Source organism: Lithobates pipiens, unplaced genomic scaffold (genome assembly GCF_037356315.1).
Source record: "Lithobates pipiens isolate NorthernLeopardFrog02 unplaced genomic scaffold, aLitPip1_a1.2 Scaffold_16, whole genome shotgun sequence".
Classification (NCBI taxonomy): Eukaryota; Metazoa; Chordata; class Amphibia; order Anura; family Ranidae; genus Lithobates; species Lithobates pipiens.
Window position 1 is genome coordinate 154,271,335 of NW_027507748.1, and position 19,173 is coordinate 154,290,507.

The window sequence follows — 19,173 nt, forward strand, 5'->3', positions numbered from 1 at the left end:
GAGGGCAAAAGTTGATCTAACACACAAGATCTAACTGTCATAGACCCTGGTTCTTTTACCATCTGCATTAGGGTTTTGGGTGCCTCCATCTATCCCAGGGTTTAATCTTTTATACTTGCCCGTTATGTGCAATGAAATTGCATTGAGTAACTAAACCTCTTTTTGGGTCCCTTGCCAGCACTTCTGGCTTCTCCTCTTCTCAGTATGCCACCATAGGAAGATGCTTTCTATCATGGCACACTTGCAGCCTTGATCCCTTGCCACGCTGCCTAGATATGTGCATTCCTTTTTTAATCCAAATTTCGGGTATTTTTGTTATCATTTAACAAACGATAATGAACACGCAGAATCCGAAAACCGAAAGATCCGACATAAACAAATGCTTTATTTTCGTTTTCATTGCGACAACAGTTTGATATAGATAGATTTGACATGACGCTGACAATAGCGATCTGTGTCCATCGAACCTGTGGTCGAATGTGCCTAACCTTAGCTCTGTTAGTCCAAGATTATTCTACATAGAGAGAAAAGATTCAACATTATAGAGACAATAGCATAAAGGGTTGAATGTGCCTAACCTAACTCTATTAGTCCAAGATTATTCGACATAGAGAAAAAAGATTCAACATGAAGAATCGACAAAGCAGTCGCCGCGAGTGGACATTTATGGTCAAATGCTTCGCCCATAGGCTATAGAAGAATTCTAATGTTGGTTGACTAGTAATAATAATTAATAAATATAATTCTTACTAGTGTCATACAACATTAGAATTCTACTATAGCTTGTAGGTGGAACATTCGACCGGAAATGTACAATTGCGGCATCGTACAGTTTAGCTGCTCCGTCGAATCTTCTTAGAACATTCGACAGACACCATAAGCCTTCAGTGACAGATTCGACCTTAATTATTTCGGATTTTCAGACGAATGCATTTTTTAACAAAACAAAATAAATAAAAACTAATTTTGAGAGTAACTAAATAAATTAGTTTTTCTGACGAAAACAAAATTCCCAAACAAAATATTTCAGTGTGCACATGTCTAACGCTGCCTATAGACAGTGGTTAAGAGAAAGGTATCAGCGCTCTCTGCAGGGAGAACCCAATCCATATACCAGATCCACTCACAGGTGCCTAGGCTCAATGTATCCCATCACACTCCAATGTAATAGTTAAGAAGAGCCGGCAACACTGAAATCCTTGAAGTGTCGTTTATTGGTACATCAGAGTGACAGTAAAACAATAATGCTTAGCAACTGATGTACCAATAAACTACACTTTAATGATTTCTGTGTTGCCGGCTCTTCTTATTTATAGGCAGTGGTTCTCGTAGCCTCTGCAAAACCTATAAGACCAGGAAGTGAGAGAAGAGAGCCACTGCAAATGGCCACAGCACTGGATCGAGTCAGGGCTCAGGTAAGGAAGTGATACTTTTACCTAAACATTTTTTACCTTAATGCATGGAATGCAATAAAGGAGAAGTACAGCCAAAGCTCGTTTGGCTGTACTTCTCCTGTGGATTACAGGAGTGCAGTTCGTTCTGCACTCCTGTGACCTGTTTTCAGCAGACAACAGGCTGAAGCCCGCTGACGGCTGACATCACAGAGCCAGTCCAGGCTGGGGCAAGATTGGGACAATGAAGTCTGGATCCATCCACATGCCTGGACCGGCATCCGACTCAGCCTATCAGTGGGTTGCTGAGAACCTGATGTGGCCGCTCCCGCCTCCTCCACAGCCCAGTGCTCCAGTGACCTTGAGGGGGCAGAGCAGACAGCAGTGAATGACAATCACCAGCTCTCTGCACTGGGAGCAGTGAGAACCGAGCGTTCGGTGGTGTTTGATCACTCAGTTCTCAGTCTTAGAGCAGGCAGGGAACTGATGCGGCATCCATCTAGGTAAGTATGATGCTTAAAAAAACACAATTACCATACTTCTCTTTTAAGGTAAAATATGTTTAGGCTTTAGGACCACTTTAATGTTTTTCTAAAGCCATTTGGATCGAGTATGGGGAGGGTTAGAACCCCTTTCAGTTTTTTTTTATTGTCTGTGTCCCTGTTAAGCAGATTCACTCTCTCTAGGTGTCCTGGTGACCATTGTCATTGAGACTAAAAACTAGAAGAAATCCAAAATGTTGAATTATCACCACAACAGAAATCAGAGGAAAAATCTTCCAATAGGGACACTTATTTTGGTGTCAACTATCTAAGAGGGGATCTCCCTCACTTTGAAGAGTTTTCTCTCACTTCCTGTCTACATGGTAGCAAGTAAAGATACATTTACCCAAAGGGAAACAAACAGCAAAGAAAAAAAAAGAAAAAAAAAAAACGACTCCATACAAAATTAAAAATGTTTTGTCTTTAGATATACTTTAACTCTGAAACAAAATTTGAAATACTAGGTTTGGGAGAACTGACCATTTTAAAATGTAACTGCACTTTTGTTGCATTCACACCTATTTTGTAGTGCCCCCAGCTCACTGTTTTTTACACTCGCCTGCCCCTGATCCAGTGAGATATCAGCTGTGTGACTTCATCAGCACTGCATTCCCGCATGTCAACATCTTCCTGCCCAAGGTTTGACAAAAGGGGTCCACGCCCCGAAATGCTTATCATGCCCATCGACACCAAACATGACATCATCACAGCCATTTTGTGGGCCTGCAGCACTTCCCTGCTGTTGACGGTGGTTCTCATACATGTTATATACACTTCCTGGTTCTAAGCACCTTACATCAAATCCACATGGAGGGGCTTGCTCACCATCGACGACCTGGAAGATTCCCACCTGCTAGAGACTTACTGATGTGCATTTTAATGTCTTTCAAATGTGAGTGCATATTTATTGAATTAATAAATACTACACTAAAGCTTAGTACGCACCATTCGGGGTTTTTTTTTCGTTCAACCCAACAGGTTGAAAGAGAAAAACCTGACAGTTCCTGATCAGCGCTCTCAGCCAATGGCTCTAAGCGTTGATCGGGAGCCGGTCAGCTGCTGGCTTTCCAGGATGCATGTCTGACAGACGGCAGATGTTCGGACTGGCTGCCATACACACGGGCCGAATGTCACCCAACATTCAGCTCGTGTGTACTAGGCTTTCGGTAGTGATGCTCTTCTCTCCTTCTTTTTTCTGTTTATACACCAGCCAGGCCCAAGCATGCTTTCCAGGAAGAGTTAATCCAGAGTACGAGCTTGTATCTAACAGGATGAGAATGCAGAGCGTATGTGCGGACCTGGCACAGAATATTTTTACAAGGGGTGCGTGGCACTGATGCAGTCAGACAGTTGATATTTTACTGGCTACATAATAAATGCAGTTGCATTTTAATAAAGTAATAAACACCAATAGAGAATTCTTGTGTAAATGTCTAACTTGCTAACTTACTTTTTGCTTACTGTGCCCTCAGCAACAGGGACTGCTGACCCATGTAATGAAGTATCCCTCCCATATAGGGAATCCTATAATCAGAACAAGCCACCCATGACTGCTAGTGAGAATGTCTCTTTATTCTGTCAGACATGACTATGGTATCAACCATGACTTGTTATCTGCCATACCAATAACCCCACCCCTTTAATTTAATGACCACACCACACATGACTGGAGTAAATTCGCCATAGCAGCTATTTTATTAGCCAAATATAAATACCAATAATTAACATGTCTATAACCTTCCAAAACATAACATACAGCTTTATTAAAGATAATGGAGCCCAAGGTCCCAATAGGCATAATAAAACAGAACCTGCTAGTCCCTTCTCCATTGGCAAAACCACCGATTCCGAAACAACTAGCAGGTACCCATACCAACCCAGAGCTGTACCTCATACAGGTCCCTACACCATACTTTTTAAGTGCCCATATAACCTAAAAGGACCTTGCGCCCCGCCAAGTGCAACTCCTGCTCCCAAGGACTCTCAAATCCCCCGAACAACACGACAATTTTCCCCAAAAATTTTGGGCAGGAGGGTGGGAAGCTGATTCCTCAGCTCTTCGCCTACAACTGAAACACCACCCCCCTTTCCTTCCCAGCTCACTTTCCCCCAGAGCTCCACTCATATCTCCTAAACTATTCAGCAAAGCCCTAACAAAACCTAGCCACGTACTCCCCCCCCCCCCATCTTACCATTACGGGCCTCTCTGGATATGCATTTGAAAAATGTGTCAGTTACCCTTACTTAACTATGAAATGTTATCTACTAATATCTGTATGCTTAAAGCTGAACTCCAGAGTCAAATAGGTTTTGCCTACATACAAGAGGCATGTGTATCCTTACATGAATTTTGGTGTGCTTTGTGTATTTCTTGCAGATCTTTGCAGTAATTCAGTTTGAAACTTTCCCTCTGTGCAGGAGCATTCTCTGATAAAGACAAGTCGTTCCTGCTCTTTCTACTTGTGCAGGGTGACTTGTCTCGTTTTCCCCACCATCCCTATAATCTTCTGCCGGCAGCCTGTAGTAGATTTGCCTTTATAGTAAGGTGCACACAGAAGGGACTTAGCACATCACAAACATCAAAAATGTCCCAGCACACTTACTAGCTAGGCCGCAAAAAAAATAAAAACAAATTAGCTGTCTTAAAGTTCATGTCAAAGACAGAGGGTTTAGTTTGCAAGAATATATATGAAAGCCACAGTGGCTTGTCAATGCTCCTCTGTATACTGTGGTTCTAAATGTATAGTTTTGAGAGTCTCCAAGTTCGAGGACATATAGCAGTGGATAAATTGGGACCAGGTTTACCTGGAGAGGGCCCACTCTTCCTTAAAGGCACAGGAACACTTTGGTCGCCCAGCAAGAGCACAAGGCCAGCTGAAAGCAGGGCCAGACTGGCCTACCGGGATACCGGGAGATTTCCCGGTAGGCCGCTTGCCCTGGGGCCACTTTGCATCTGCAGTGCTCGCCTCTCTCCTGCTCCTGTGGATTATGGAGCTGGCTGGGTCTGTGTTCGGCATCGGTGCTGTAACACGGTCCCGGCCCCCCCAGACCGGCTTGTGTGATAGGCGGAACACTGATTCTATCTACTATCACACAAGCTGGTCTGGGGGGACGGGACCATGTTTCGGCACTGCCACCGAACACAGACCCAGCAAGCTCCATGATCCACAGGAGGAGATGCCCACCCGTACAGTGCCCACCCGTCCTATGTGCCTGGATAGGAGGACCGGCATATAGAGAAAATGAGCTTTGTATATTTCTCCATGCAGGCGCTGAATGCTTGCAGGAGGGAGAGGAGGAGAATCAAGATATATATGAATATAGAAAGCTCAATTCCTCTATATGCCCATCCCCTGCTTCTCCTCCTATCCAACTTCTTTTACTGCCCCCTCAGTTCTCCTTGTGCTCCCTGGCTCCCCCCAGTGCTCTCCTCCCCCCACCACACTATCCAGCCCCCCCCCCACCGTTTTCTCAACTCCTGTTCTTTCTGCCCCCCTCCCCCTGCTCTCCCGGTCTCCCCATCCATCTCTAGCCACCATCCCAGTGCTCTCCACCCCTGTTCTTTCTCTCCCAGTGCTCTCCAGCCCTGTTCTTTCTCTACCCAGTGCTCTCCAGCTCTCCCCATCACTCTCCAGCCCCCCAGAGCTCTCTGCCCCCTGTGCTCTCCACCCCTGTTCTTTTTGGCTCCCCCTCCAGTGCTTTCTCAAGCTCCCCCCTGCATTTTGCCCCCACCCATGTGCTCTCCAACTCCGCCAGTGCTCTCCGCCCCCCATAGTGCTCTCCAGTCCCCCGTGCTTTTCACCCCTGTTCTTTCTGGCCCCCACTGGTGCTCTCAAGCTCTCCCCCCCATTGCTCTCCACTCCCCCCTGCTCATTGTACCCCCCCCCCCCAGTGCTCTCCAGCCCTGTTTTTCTGCCCCCCAGTGCTCTCAAGCTCCACCCCAGTGCTCTTCGCCATCCCACACTTTTAGCCCCCCCCCCCCAGTGCTCTCAGCCTCCCCTGCTCTCCATCCCTGTTCATTTTGGCCCCCCTCCAGTGCTCTCAAATTCCCCCCAGCACTCTCCACTCCCCACCTCTGTATTCTCCACTCCCCCTGCTCTTTGTCCCCATCCATGTGCTCTCCATCCCCGCTAGTACTCTTTGCCCCCCCTTCTCTCCAGCTCCCACCCAGTGCTCTCCACTTCCCCAGGACCAGAGGACAGGCTGACTGGGGCCGGAAAATAAGGATGGCTGAAGGTGCAGGTGACCAGGGTCCACTCCACCTCACAGCAAACAGATCCTCTTTAAGGAGCACTGTCCCCATCCAAAACAAGAACAGACCCTGCCTGCTGCTGGCCATCATGGATATCCTGCTGACATGCAAGGTACCGTACCAAGCATCAACAACACGCCTTCCCACAGACAGGGACTGCAGACTGGGACATGGGGCACAGGAGGGGCTGAAATGATGAGCACAGTGAGACTGCATTCACGGCACAGTAAGGTTGCATTTGATGGGCACAGTGGGGCTGCATGTGATGGGCACAGTGAGCCTGCATTGATGGGAACAGTGAGCCTGCATTGATGGGCACAGTGAGGCTGCAATGGTGGACACAGTGAGGCTGCATTCATGGGCACAGTGAGACTGCTTTTATGGGCAGAGTAAAGCTGCATTTGATGGGCACTGGTGGGGCTGCATTGAGCTCTTGTATTATGCCTGCAGTCTCTGACCATCTCCTGTATCATGTCTGCAGTCTCTGACCATCTCCTGTATCATGTCTGCAGTCTCTGAGGGAGTCTGGAGAGGAGTCAAGAGTGGGAGTGCCGCCAGGATGGGGTTGTGGGAGAAGTCAGATGTGTGTGAACTGTGGAGAGGAGACTATAGGATAAAACCAGAGCCACCAAGCTGGAGCCGACTGACTGAGCCCTGCATGGTGCACCTGAGAGGAGGTCAGTGACCGCACCACCAGGCCAGTCTGAAGGGGGGGGTCACTGATGTAAGGGGGAAGTGAATACAATAATGTAAGGGGGCACTGATATAAAGGGTTTCCCCCTTATATCAGTAACCCACTCCCCCTTACCTTAGTGTATTCTTTCTGCGGAAATCTTATCTATATACAGTATAATAAACTCTTCGAATGTGCTTTAAAATGTATGTTTTTTCCCCTTCATGAACAAGAAAATAATGACGTTGCTCTGATATAACAATGCTATGGGGCTGGTATGAAATTTTTTCCAGGGCTGGATTTTATTCCCAGTCCGGCCCTGGCTGAAAGCCACGGATAAGGTAATAAAGGGCACCCCTGTGTATTTATACTGATTCCTAGCTTTTACTAACACAATCTGCAGTGATAGCATAATATGTAGTTCTACGGGCAGATGATTTAGGTGTTATTTACTTTAGTGGGAACTCCTGTCATTTTGTATCTAATTGTTTTGGCGCAAACAATTTAAACGGTCTTCTCCTATCCCGACTTGGTTTCAGGGAAATGATGCCTTCACACCCACCTTTTTTTGCTGAAAATGCACATTGCAGCACTCCTCCTGCCATCATTTTCAGAAGAAATGGGCGATTCCTGTAGTGGATCATGACATTTCAATTCTTAAAAAACACCTTACAGATGCTTTTGAGGATGTTCCCTCTTTTCAGGATTCTGTTGATAGGAGTTTTGAAGCCCTCCTTATGCCCCGTACACACGAGCGGATTTTCCGTCGGAAAAAACTTTGATGGTTTTTCCGACGGAATTCCGCTCAAACTTGGCTTGCATACACACGGTCACACAAAAGTTCTCTGGACTTTCGACCGTCAAGAACGCAATGATGTACAACACTACAACGAGCTGAGAAAATTAAGTTCAATGCTTCCAAGCATGCGCCGAATTGTTTCCGAGCATGCGTAGGAAGTTTGCGCGTCAGAATTTGTACAGACAATCAAAATTTCTGATCGGAACATTTTCCGACCGAAAAATTGAGAACATGCTCTCAATCTTTTGCTGGCCGAAATTCCGGCAGCAAAAGTCAGATGGAGCATATATGTGATCGCATTTTCTGACCAAAAGCTCTCATCGGACTTTTGCTGGCAGAATGTCCGATTGTGTGTACGGGACTTTAGGCTACATGCTCACTGGCGATTTAGGCTGGTTGCAAATTGTAACGACAGGAATCTTCTGATTCCTGCTGTGACTCTTAGCGGTTATGTTCATTATAATGACAGGTCGCGGGTTATGGCAGGTATTCGCAGCTGACTGCACACTTTGTGTGCATCCGGCAGCAATCACCGGAGTTAATCACTGGCTGTGCAGACAGCTCGTGAATACCTGCAGTTGCTGTTACCCTGTCATTATAATTAATAGAATCATAGCCACACCAAGCTATTTAGAACCACAGCAGGAATTAGCACCTCCTTTAATTGCAAGGATTAGCACCTCTTTTATTCACAAGCCCTGGACTCCAAAGTCCACCAAGCCTGACCAGAAACCCTTCCCACAGTGAAGGTGTGACCCCACTCTTATAAGTGGGGGGACATCTGGTGGTGTTTGCACCAGTCTGAATTTGAGACTTCTAAGTGCTAGGTGCAGCCACTGACCCCAATTACTAGAATGACAGCATAGGTGTGAGCAGCCTATTGCATTAGGGTGTGCTCCCCAAAGCTCAAACACACGCCTTTCTCTGCAGTCTCAGCTGCACTGGACTGTGAATGAATGGGAAGTGCTCTGTGCTGGACACATACAATGTGAGGCAGAGGCAGAGATAGAAACTGTGTTTTATATTCTTTGAAATGACAGATTGGATCCAGAGGTCTGGGAAGTCTCAAATCCAGACTGGCGCAAATGCCAACAGATGTCCCCCGCGCATAAAAGTGGGGGCATCCCTTCACTGTGAGGAGGGCTTCTGGGCAGGCTTGGTGGACTTTGAAGTCCAGGGCTTGTAAATAAAGAAGGTGCTAAGCCTTGTGATTAAAGACGGTTCTTATTCCTGCTGTCTCACTGAGCGGCTAGGTGCATCCAAGGCCCTATTCATTATAATGACTGGGATATTTATTATAGCAAAAAGTAAAAAATAATGCGTTTTTTTCAAAATTGTCGCTCTATTTTTGTTTATAGCGCAAAAAATAAAAAACGCAGGGGTGATCAAATGCCACCAAAAGAAATCTCTATTTGTGGGAAAAAGGGACGTCAATTTTGTTTGGGAGCCACGTCGCACAACCGCGCAATTGTCAGTTAAAGCGGCGCAGTGCAAAATCGCAAAAAGTGGTCTGGTCTTAAGCCAGCAAAATGGTCCGGTCTGAAAGTGGTTAATCACAACAAGCTCTGAATTTCAAAGTGCATCCTGTCTGCCCAGAAGCCCTCCTCACAATAAAAGGGTGCCATGAGTGAGGGGACATTTGTTGGTATTTGCTACAGTCTGGATTTGAGACTTCCCAAACCTCTGTGTCCAAGCTATCATTTCAACGGATAAAAAAATTGAGTTTCTATCTCTGCCCGCTTCTTGCTTTTTACCTTCCAATCTGTAAGCTTCAGATCAAAAGAAAATAGATTTAATGACCATCTTGCACCAACTTTAGGCACAAGAATTGGCTTAACCAGTTCCTTTAGAATGGGGTCAGCCACCTGTAGATCGCTATCTATCAGTAGATCACGGACAGGTGACTGGTAGATCGTGGTCTGGGCTTGCTGACCTGCCATTCCAGACCATCAAACAGAGTGCAATGCAGAGGGACTACTTGTAAAGTTAGAGCTGTAGTAGGGAGCAAGAGCCAAATAAGCTGATGCCTCCCCTGTAGTGCTGGCTCCTGTCCCATGAGGAGTGATACCAACTGCACTCCATCTCTTTTCCTAGCTAGCGGTCTCTCAAGTAGTGCCAGCAGCAGAAAAGAGGAGATCCTCAGGTCAGTGTGAAGCAATACACTGTACATAATCATATAGGGCTGCTTTCACATTTTGTGCTGCGCTTCACCCACACCGTGGAGGCAATGCAGTGTGCCTGCAGCTTTCCTGCAATTATGATAATAAATAATAATTCTATTATATACTGCTTTTTTATCACCCCCAACTCTACATGTGAATGAGCCCTACTTCCTGTGTTTTGCTGTGGGAGGCCAGCACTTTCAATTTGTAGCATTACCATTTAAGTTCTCCTTTGCACCCCAAGTGTTCACAAAAATCTTATCATGTCACAGGTTACCTGGGTGACCTCCTGCTGAATAACTCCTCATCCATAACCTTGTCTGACAAAATCCATAGGACAACTCAATTTATTTAATACTCTAGCTGGATATTTAACTTTCTAACGTCTGTTCTCCAGCCCTCACACTGTCTGAAGTACCTGGGTCTAAACTTGGACACAGCCCAAGCCAGAATTTTCCTTCCCCAAGAGAAGGCTGCTTCCCTAAGGTCCCACGCAAGGATGCACAGATCAAAGTGGCACCAGTCAGTTTGCTTTTGCATTAGGGCTCTGGGCTTGATGGAAGCTTCTTTCACTGCAATTTCTCTTGCCTAGTTTCACTCCACTCTTTAATCCAACATACTCACAGTGTGGAGCAAACAAATCCTTGGATCACACAATGCCCTAGACTTGGGACAGTCTTTCCTTTACATGCAATGAAAGGTAATGACAGTGGATGCCAGCCTTACAGGCTGGGGCAGAGTTTATAACTCCCTGACTTTCCAAGGGACCTGGTCTTCATAGGAGTCAAAACTTCCCATTATCATCCTAGAACTAAGAGCTCCAGATTGTCTCTGCAAAACTGGACCTCCCTTTTTCAAGGTCACCCAGCCAGATACAGTGAGACAATGCAACAGCTGTGAATTAGACAAACCATCAAGAGGGCACCAGAAGCCAAGCTGCCCTAAAAGAAACAAGTCTGATACTCTCCTGAGCAGAAACTTATATTCCAGCTCTCATGATCATCCATATCCTTGGAGTAGACATTTGGCATATGGACTTCCATAGTCACCAATGCAAACTACAGGGGAGTGGTTTCTGAAACCAGAGATCTTTCAAAATCTATGGCAAAGGTGGGGAAAACAAATTTCAGCCTCCAGGTTCTACAACTAGCTAAACAATCTTGTAGCTAAGTCCTGGGATCCACTAGCTTTTGCAGTACAAGCTTTGATGATTAGACTTAATTCATTATGGTATAAGCCTTCTGATGAAGATCCTAACTCAAGTGCTGCATAAGATAGGACACTAAATGGTTCTGGTGATTTTCATTGCACCAATTTGGCCCAGAAGAAGGTGGGTCACAGACATGCACAGATTTTTCGTGGATGCGCCATGGCTCCCTCCAAACAGACCAGAGCTACTGGCCCAAGGCCCCCTATTTATCTTACTTCTCAGTCACTGGCTTTAACAGCATGGCTTTTGCAACCCAATTCCTAAAGGAAAGGGGTATTTCTGACTAGCAAGACTTACAGTATGCAAGAAAATCCAACTCCTGTAAGATTTACCATTGCACATGGAAGGCTTACTTTGCCTTATGTGAGAACAGGAAGCTAAGTCCCAGGGAATACTCTGTCACCAGTAGTGGCCTTTCTTCAGTCTTACTTTGACCAGTGTCTGGCCCTGAGTATGCTCAAGGGAAACATTTCTGCTTTATCCATTTTATTCCAGAAACTTCTTGCATCACAATCCCTAATCAAAATATTCTTCAGAGACTTGCTCACATAAATCCCCAAATTTGATCTCCTGTGTCTCCATGGAAAATCAAGCTGGTGTTCTCTGTACTTCAGAGACTTAAGTCTGGTACACAACTAGCAGTTCTTTGTTTTTTTTTTATTCAACCCAGCGGGCTGAACGAAAAAAAAACGTATGAGCTCAGGAGGAACGGCTGTACTAACAATTCAATGTTAGCACAGCGATCCTCCCTGCTGAGCTATTGTGTTTTGACAGGGGAACAGTCCCACTACCAAAACACACAGGTCTGCGCTCTCAGCCTTTGTCTGAGAGTGCTGATTGGGTGGCAATCAGCAGACATTTTTTGGTCATGCCCCTTGGACAGAAGCCGGCCAAACAGTTTCTATTGAACTGGCCCATGCCGCCCAATATTCGGCCCATGTGTACGGCCCTTTACCTTTAAATCAATAATGCCGTATTTTAATTTTAGGTATTTTCTGCTCTATTCAAAACTTCCAAAAATGTCTGAGTTAGGCTTTAGGCTGGCCCCAAATATGATATCATTGTTATCGAATCCAGTCAATTAGTCAGAATTGAAAATTCACGTATATCTAATAGCAGTCTATGACCTCTTCAGATGGTTACTAGTTAAGCAATCATGGGGAAAAAATGAATCACCTGGAATGGATTTTCCATAATGATTGCTGCTGTGCTGTCTAGATAAGGTAGTCACCAAAGGATATTTGCTCATGATATACATTTTCACACTTGATACGAAAATGCATGTTCAGCAATTTGATCCTCTGACTGCTATCTAATGTTATGGGCAGCTTTGAGAATTGTGCAATTGTTTTTTGGTTTGTACTGAAATGTCAAACAGGACCACTTTGAGAAATAAGCCAGTCTTGGGCTAAGAAAAATGAATAGGCCATGTACTCTTCATAATGCATATGTTTAACTCTTGATCCTCTCCTAAAATATATATTTATTGTGCTTTAATGATTTTCAGCTGCAGCGTTTCGGCTTTACCTTATTTCATGGCTTGGATGGTAGTGCAGGAATGTTGGAAGTTGCCAAGAATAAACAGCTGTATCAAGAATTAAAACTGTGTATGCTGGGACAGGATTCCCTGCCATTTGATTCTGGTAAAATGATTATTGTATGATGAGGAATGGTTATATACACTGTTATCAATTTTAACATGTCTAGAGTCATGCACCTTGGAAAGTGAAGTTAATTTTTTTTAGTGTAATAAAAAGATGTTATACTTGCTCTGTGCAATGATATTGCACAGAGTAGTCCCTTACCTCTTCTTTTGTGATCCCCCACCCCTTCTTCCAAGTACCCCCATAACAAGCCACATTCTATGGGGCACCAGAGTGGAAATAAGACACACACAGTGCAGCTCGGCCACACCCCCTGCTTCCTTCTTACAGAACTTTACTGATAGCAGCAGGAGCCTGTGGCTCTTGTTGCTCTTAGCCCTTGTACACATGGTCGGAGATACAGACGGAATGTGTCCGATCGGACCGTTTTGTCGGATATTCCGACTGTGTGTGGTCTACATCGGACTGTTTCCGTCGGATTCTCTGACGGACCAAGTTTTCCAACTTGTTGGTAAAATTTTCCAAAAAATGCTCCGATCGGACATACTCCGATCATGTGTAGAGAATTCCAATCGGACAAAGTGCCACGCATGCTCAGATCAAATTCCTACACCAAAGCTATTGGCTACTAGCGTGAACGTAGTCCCGTCGTAACGAAATAACGTCATCACGTCGGATTTTTCCGACAACTTTGTCCGACCGTGTGTATGCAACAGTTTCGGACAAGATCCGTCAGACAAAATCCGACGGATTTGGTTGTCAGAATCTCCGACTGTGTGTACAAGGGCTTAGTGTAAAATGCAAGTCAAAGAAGAGAGATCAGCGCTGCTGGAGCCAGGGACAGCGCTGCAGTGTGAGGAGACAGGTAAGTGTTTAGGGACAGGGGGCAGAAAAAGTAGTGGGACATTTTTGTTTACCCTAAAGCAGCAAAAATGCTTTAAGGTAAGAACCTTTTGAGTTTATATCTACACTATTGCATATTTGAAGTCTTTCACGTTTTTCTTTGCAGTTTTATATCATAGTAAGTTATGACTTTTAAACTAGAATTCTGGGTAAAATCAAAATGACATATATAATGTAGTTTGTCAATAACATTAACACAGTAATTGTTCCTGCGATGGGCTGAGATGCATTCTTGTGCCCAGCTATCCCAGCATTGTGTTTTTTTTGTTTGTTTTTTAGCAACATTATTTTCCCCTTTTGAAGGTGATTTGACGTTGGGGGTGAGAGCTTTCAATAGAGTAGAACTCCAATTTTCTTGCCATGTCCACTTCAATGTGCATGTCTAGCCAAAACCTTTTGTTTTGTTTTGGATAGAATGGAGAAGCTTTTATTTTTTTTGCCAGACAGGAAGTGTGGAAAAATCTGCAACAGTCAAAAAAAAAGAATTAACAGGGGTTCTAGCCCTACTCTACTCTACTGGGTGGACATATACTCTAAAATATCTTTTTCTTGTCTTACTGTAGAGGACACAGGCTCTTTAATCACAACAACTAAGTTATACGCAGTTTCTTTCAAATGACTGACAAAAAATGGAAAGTTGCAGGGACATCCCACGATATACACCCTCCCACTTCCAGCTAGCCTCAGTTTTTTTGTTAGTGTCTTTAGGTTTCTTTTCGAGATTTACCTGTGTGGCCCAAGAACCTTCTGCGCCACCTCATTCTTAAGGAAGTTACTGCTCCTGCTTGCCCTATAACTTACTCTTTGCAGACCAGACTCCTTCTTCCTTCTCAGAGGGCACATTATTAGTAATTATTTTCACAACATCTGGATTACTGCAGCCTTGGCACCGAAGGCATCACTCCTCCTGCTAAATTGCTACGGAGGTTGTGAGTACACAAGCATGGAAAATCACAAGCGCAAGGAAAGGGGGGTTGGATGGGCTTGCTAGTTTATGCTCAGCTTCTAGTTTCTTTTTGGGGGTAGAACATCTGTTCAAGCCCCTGGTACCCTTTCCTCTAATGGTTTCCTCCATTCTAACTTCCTGCCTTCTACTGGGAATTTGGCTGGCCCATCGACCACACCAGCTTCCTCTTTTCCATCTGTAGAAGGGTTTTCAGCCACAATGTCAGAATTCATGGGCAAAATTTCTAGCCTTATTGAAGCAATAGAGAGCAAGGGTTGCAGCAATGTGGCTTGGACTTCCCCTCCTGAATTGGTCTTGGATTTTTCCTTTGAACCAGACACAATGGCAGAGAAGGAGGTGACAGATGGGGAGGACCCATTGCCCTCTAAGCAGGGTAATGCACCTGTTACTCAGATTTCTCCTAAACTGAAGGAAACATTTCCGTGCCCTTTGATGCTGTATGCTTTCATTTAGCATTGGAGCAGTCAGAGTCTTCTTACCCCAAAGTATCCAGTATGAGGTCTCTTAAATTTCCAAAACCAGCTGAAGGGTCTGGTATGGATATTTAAGGGAAACCCCACGTCATTTTTTTTAAAAAATTTTGACGTGGGGTTACCCTTACTATCCATACCAGACCTGAATGGCCTGGTAATTGAATTTGGAGGAACCCCACGTTTTTTTTTTTTTTATCAATGATTTTCAATGAGTGTTCTCTGTATTATGGGAGCCGACAATTCATTATAGCTGCGAGTAATTTTAAATGACTTTTTTTCCTGCAGAAATTACACTTGTGTAGGGGCAGTTCTAAGCACGGGAAACATGCGCCCCTTTACAGGCATACTATAGACACACCCCAGGTACGAAATTTAAAGGAATATTACACTTTTATTATTTCACTTTAAGCATTATTAAAATCACTGCTCCCGAAAATACGTCCGTTTTTAAAAACTTTTTTTTACATTTATACATGTCCCCTGGGGCAGGACCCAGGTCCCCAAACACTTTTTAGAACAATAACTTGCATATTAGCCTTTAAAATTAGTACTTTAGATTTCTCCCATAGACTTGTACAGGGTGTTCCGCGGCTTTTCGAATTCGCCGCGAACACCCAAATTGTTCACTGTTCCCCCGAACAGGCAATGTTCGAGTCGAACATGAGTTCAACTCGAACTCGAAGCTCATCCCTAGTTTGTTCCTTCTACAGCACTCTCCCTTATGTCTACCCTAGTGCCTATTCCTGGCATCCCCATTACGGAACTCTAAAGAGTCCTTCTCCGAAACATAACTTTTGCTTTTTTCTTCTGTCTTTTAGGTCATATCTAGCTATCCTAAATCCTTTTCCAAGTGAGAATGTAGCAGTTGCATGCTATGTATTTGTGCAATCATTTTAAATGTCCTTACATTTTAACTGTTAAAAAAATACCCTTACATTTCAACTGTTAAAAAAAATGACCCTTACATTTTGTGACAGATTTGTACAGTTAACACTGCCCTCTATAATATTTTGCTCATTATTATGATGGTAAGGTTGGTTCAGTAATCAATGTTACAAATCCTTGTCTTTTCTACCAGATAAATATGATGCTGTTATTATAGTAGGAGCTCTGAGTGATGGACAGGTCCCCGTGTCTGTGGTCTTGGAACTGCTTCGTGTCACTAAACCTGGTAAGAATTAATGTATTATTCTAACCATAAAAGGGCTGGTAAGGACAAATGCCAACCAGACCATTCTTGTACAAATGAAAGCTGGTAAAATCTGTAAGGGGGCACAGAAGTACTTATCATTTTATCATTTATTGTATCTGTCTATGTTGCTGTTGGAGTTCCCCTCACAGACCAGTGAGGGTAAAACTTGCTAATAGAGCTCCAGTAAAAAAAATCGGACAGATTCTTACCCTTCCCCATTAGTTTTCAAGGAGGTGAATGTAAGTATAATTAACATATTAGGAGGAATGTATCCAAACTGGAGTAGCCAGAATCTGCATGGCAACCAATCGGTTTATTTTCAGCTTTTTCAGTCAAAGCGGAGTTCCAGCCATTTCTGTGTTTATTAAAAGTCAGCAGCTACAAAAAGTGTAGCTGCTGACTATTAATAAACATATACGCATCCATCGATGTGGCCGCTCAAAGCCTCGGTTCCATCCCCCGCCTTTCCCCGGCACCTGCATAACTAGTGTGGGCACCCGGCTATGACAGCTGGCGACTTCACAGCCGGGTGAGCATAGGTGGCCTGAGCGGGAGTGGGAGCTGGATACCTGTCAAAACTAGGTACCTGCCCCCCAACCCCCTAAAAAAAAAAAAAATTACATGCCATATGTATTGTATTTATATGTATTACATGCCATATGTATTGAAAATGAAAGACAGAAGTTGCACAGCTGCTCCAGATTCTGGCTACTCCCGTTTTGATAAATTCCCCTCAATATATTTTCTATGTTTGAGGTATAGTAACCTGTAGAACCACAAAGTTATGCTATAGTTGTATGTCATATAAAAGCTCATCTAGCGGGATACATAATTAATTTCACACCCTGCTTGTAAATTACATAAGGTAGTGATTATTATTGCTCATAATTCTACTGCTGGAAGCACTGTGCTAGCAATTGGCTATTTTGAATATATGAGCCAAAAAGTTAGCTTTGACATATTTCATGCAAGCTAAAGAGTGGGTATTCATTTTTTTACACATCACAGCAAACTTTTTATTAGTATTAGTACTGTATATTGCCTTTCTGCTATCTCTGCCGTTATGCAAGCTTGTCGGGTAAAAAATTAACCCTAGGTTTGAATTACTAGCTGGGTATAGCTAGTAATGCCTATGGTACTTACCATTCAACCCAAATTTTGTCTAGGTGGGACATGTTAGGTAAGTCAGCCCCTGACTTATTAGCAGTGAGGTCTCCTTGCTATAATTACTACTTTTGCCTGTCCCATCTCCTGTTCCATTCTCCATAACATAAAATAATTGAAAAAAATCCAAAAGGAGAGTGAGAACTCCTTATAATGGCCACAGCAGGCCAGAAATCCAGGTACAGATATCTCACCACCACCAAGTCCCAGAGAGATAGCTAATGTTAGTTGTTTTAACTCTACAACTTCTACTAAAAACTGAAATAGTGGTTTTGGATAGAGTAGCACAGTAAAAATAATGCTGAGAACTCACAGCAGTCCATTAGAATATCATCTTTACTACTCTACTTCATTGTGGAAAGACTAATTAAATATAAGTACTGGTTTCCTGGTGTATATTATCATACTTTGCATCTTACTGTCTTCATTCATTAGAAATATTTTGTTTCTTGATTATCATGTTTTCCCTGTCATGTCTAGGTGGTTTGGTATGCCTGACAACTCGCAGTAACGTCTCTAACCTGATGTACAAAGCTAACCTAGAGGAAGTCATGTCTGATATGGAAAGCAAAGGACACTGGGAACAGATCTCTGTACAGGAAGTGGAGCAGTGGGAAAAGGCTGTATCAGAAAAGGAAGTCTCCTCAAAATCTGATTACATTCCTGGTGTCATATATATTTACAGAAAAAAATTGAGACCTTTGACATAACATAGATTTTAAATAGCATTATGTAAACAGTGATGTACATTTTTGTACTATCACTATTTGATAAATATATTTGGACAGCCAACAGATTTTGAACGTTCAACATCTAGAGAGATTTAGAGGAATTATTTCATTTTAAGGTCTTACTATGGATTGGAATTATAGTGAGATTTGGTAAATAAATTGAAAGTTCTATCTAAAGGCTGTTCTTTTTGTGTTGTGGCTTTCTTTACTTTTAATAAAAATTAAAGTACGCCTGCTGCAGCTACATCAACCTCAGTAACAGGGCTGTGCCAGGGGCAGATGCAAGCACCATAACAATTGATGAGACTGTGCGGTTTGGAGGCTGTATATACACAGGGATGAACATGCATTGGTATGGACGTGCCTCCACCGCGCCACCCTGAGTGCTGCCTGAGGCGGTTGACTCATTTGCCCTGATGGGCAGTATGGCTCTGCTCAGGATCCACGTTTTTCTGCAGAACACCAATCTTCAGACTGGAGACTGATGAAGGTAGTAGTACCCAGAACGCATCACGGCCCTAGGACATACTGTAGAAATGGGTTGCACCATCTGATGCTCGACATGCACTGCAATCTGGACTGTTACTCTGAACATTTCCATCTCCAGGTGCTGGTGTTTTTCTGACCTAATTGCATGTCGCTGACAACTGAAGTCTATAGAGGAATTAGAATCGGTATACTGCACACCCAATATGCTCTGCATACTTTTATCTATGCGAGTGTAATATTCTTTTTTAGGGTGTTTAAATTGTTACTCTAGACTGGTGCACTTTTTTTTTCTTGCTTATGTCTTCCCAGCACGAAAAAAATCTTGTTTGGCTTGTAGGGTTTAATATCAATCTTCAAGGGGTTTGTTTATGGTATTGATAACCTTTTTTTGCATACACAATTTGTTTCTTTTATAAATTCTCTTCTTAATATAGCACTTTATTAGTATCTTTTGTGACACCAATAGGAGGGAGATACCTGCAAAGCCACTGTAGAACAACGCATAGGGTATTCACATTTTTAACAACATAGGGGTAAATGAATCAGCAGAAGTTGTGAATAGTTATATAAGGCTTCCTTCACACCATGTACATTGAGCTGCATCTATCTGTATTGATCAAT

The 19,173-nt window shown here is 43.6% G+C and overlaps 1 protein-coding gene across 6 annotated transcripts in view; it reads left to right on the forward strand.

Moving 5' to 3' along the window:
• METTL27 (methyltransferase like 27) overlaps positions 1 to 18,240 on the forward strand; it is a 77,041-nt gene extending 58,801 nt beyond the window's left edge. For all 6 annotated transcript variants that reach the window (XM_077480655.1, XM_077480653.1, XM_077480657.1 and 3 more), the window contains 3 exons: positions 12,537 to 12,672; positions 16,055 to 16,147; positions 17,813 to 18,240. In XM_077480655.1, the coding sequence (XP_077336781.1) occupies positions 12,537 to 12,672; positions 16,055 to 16,147; positions 17,813 to 18,042 (459 nt within the window). In that variant the 3' untranslated portion in view covers positions 18,043 to 18,240. The remainder of the gene's footprint in view (positions 1 to 12,536; positions 12,673 to 16,054; positions 16,148 to 17,812) is intronic.
• The last annotated feature ends 933 nt before the right edge of the window (positions 18,241 to 19,173 follow it).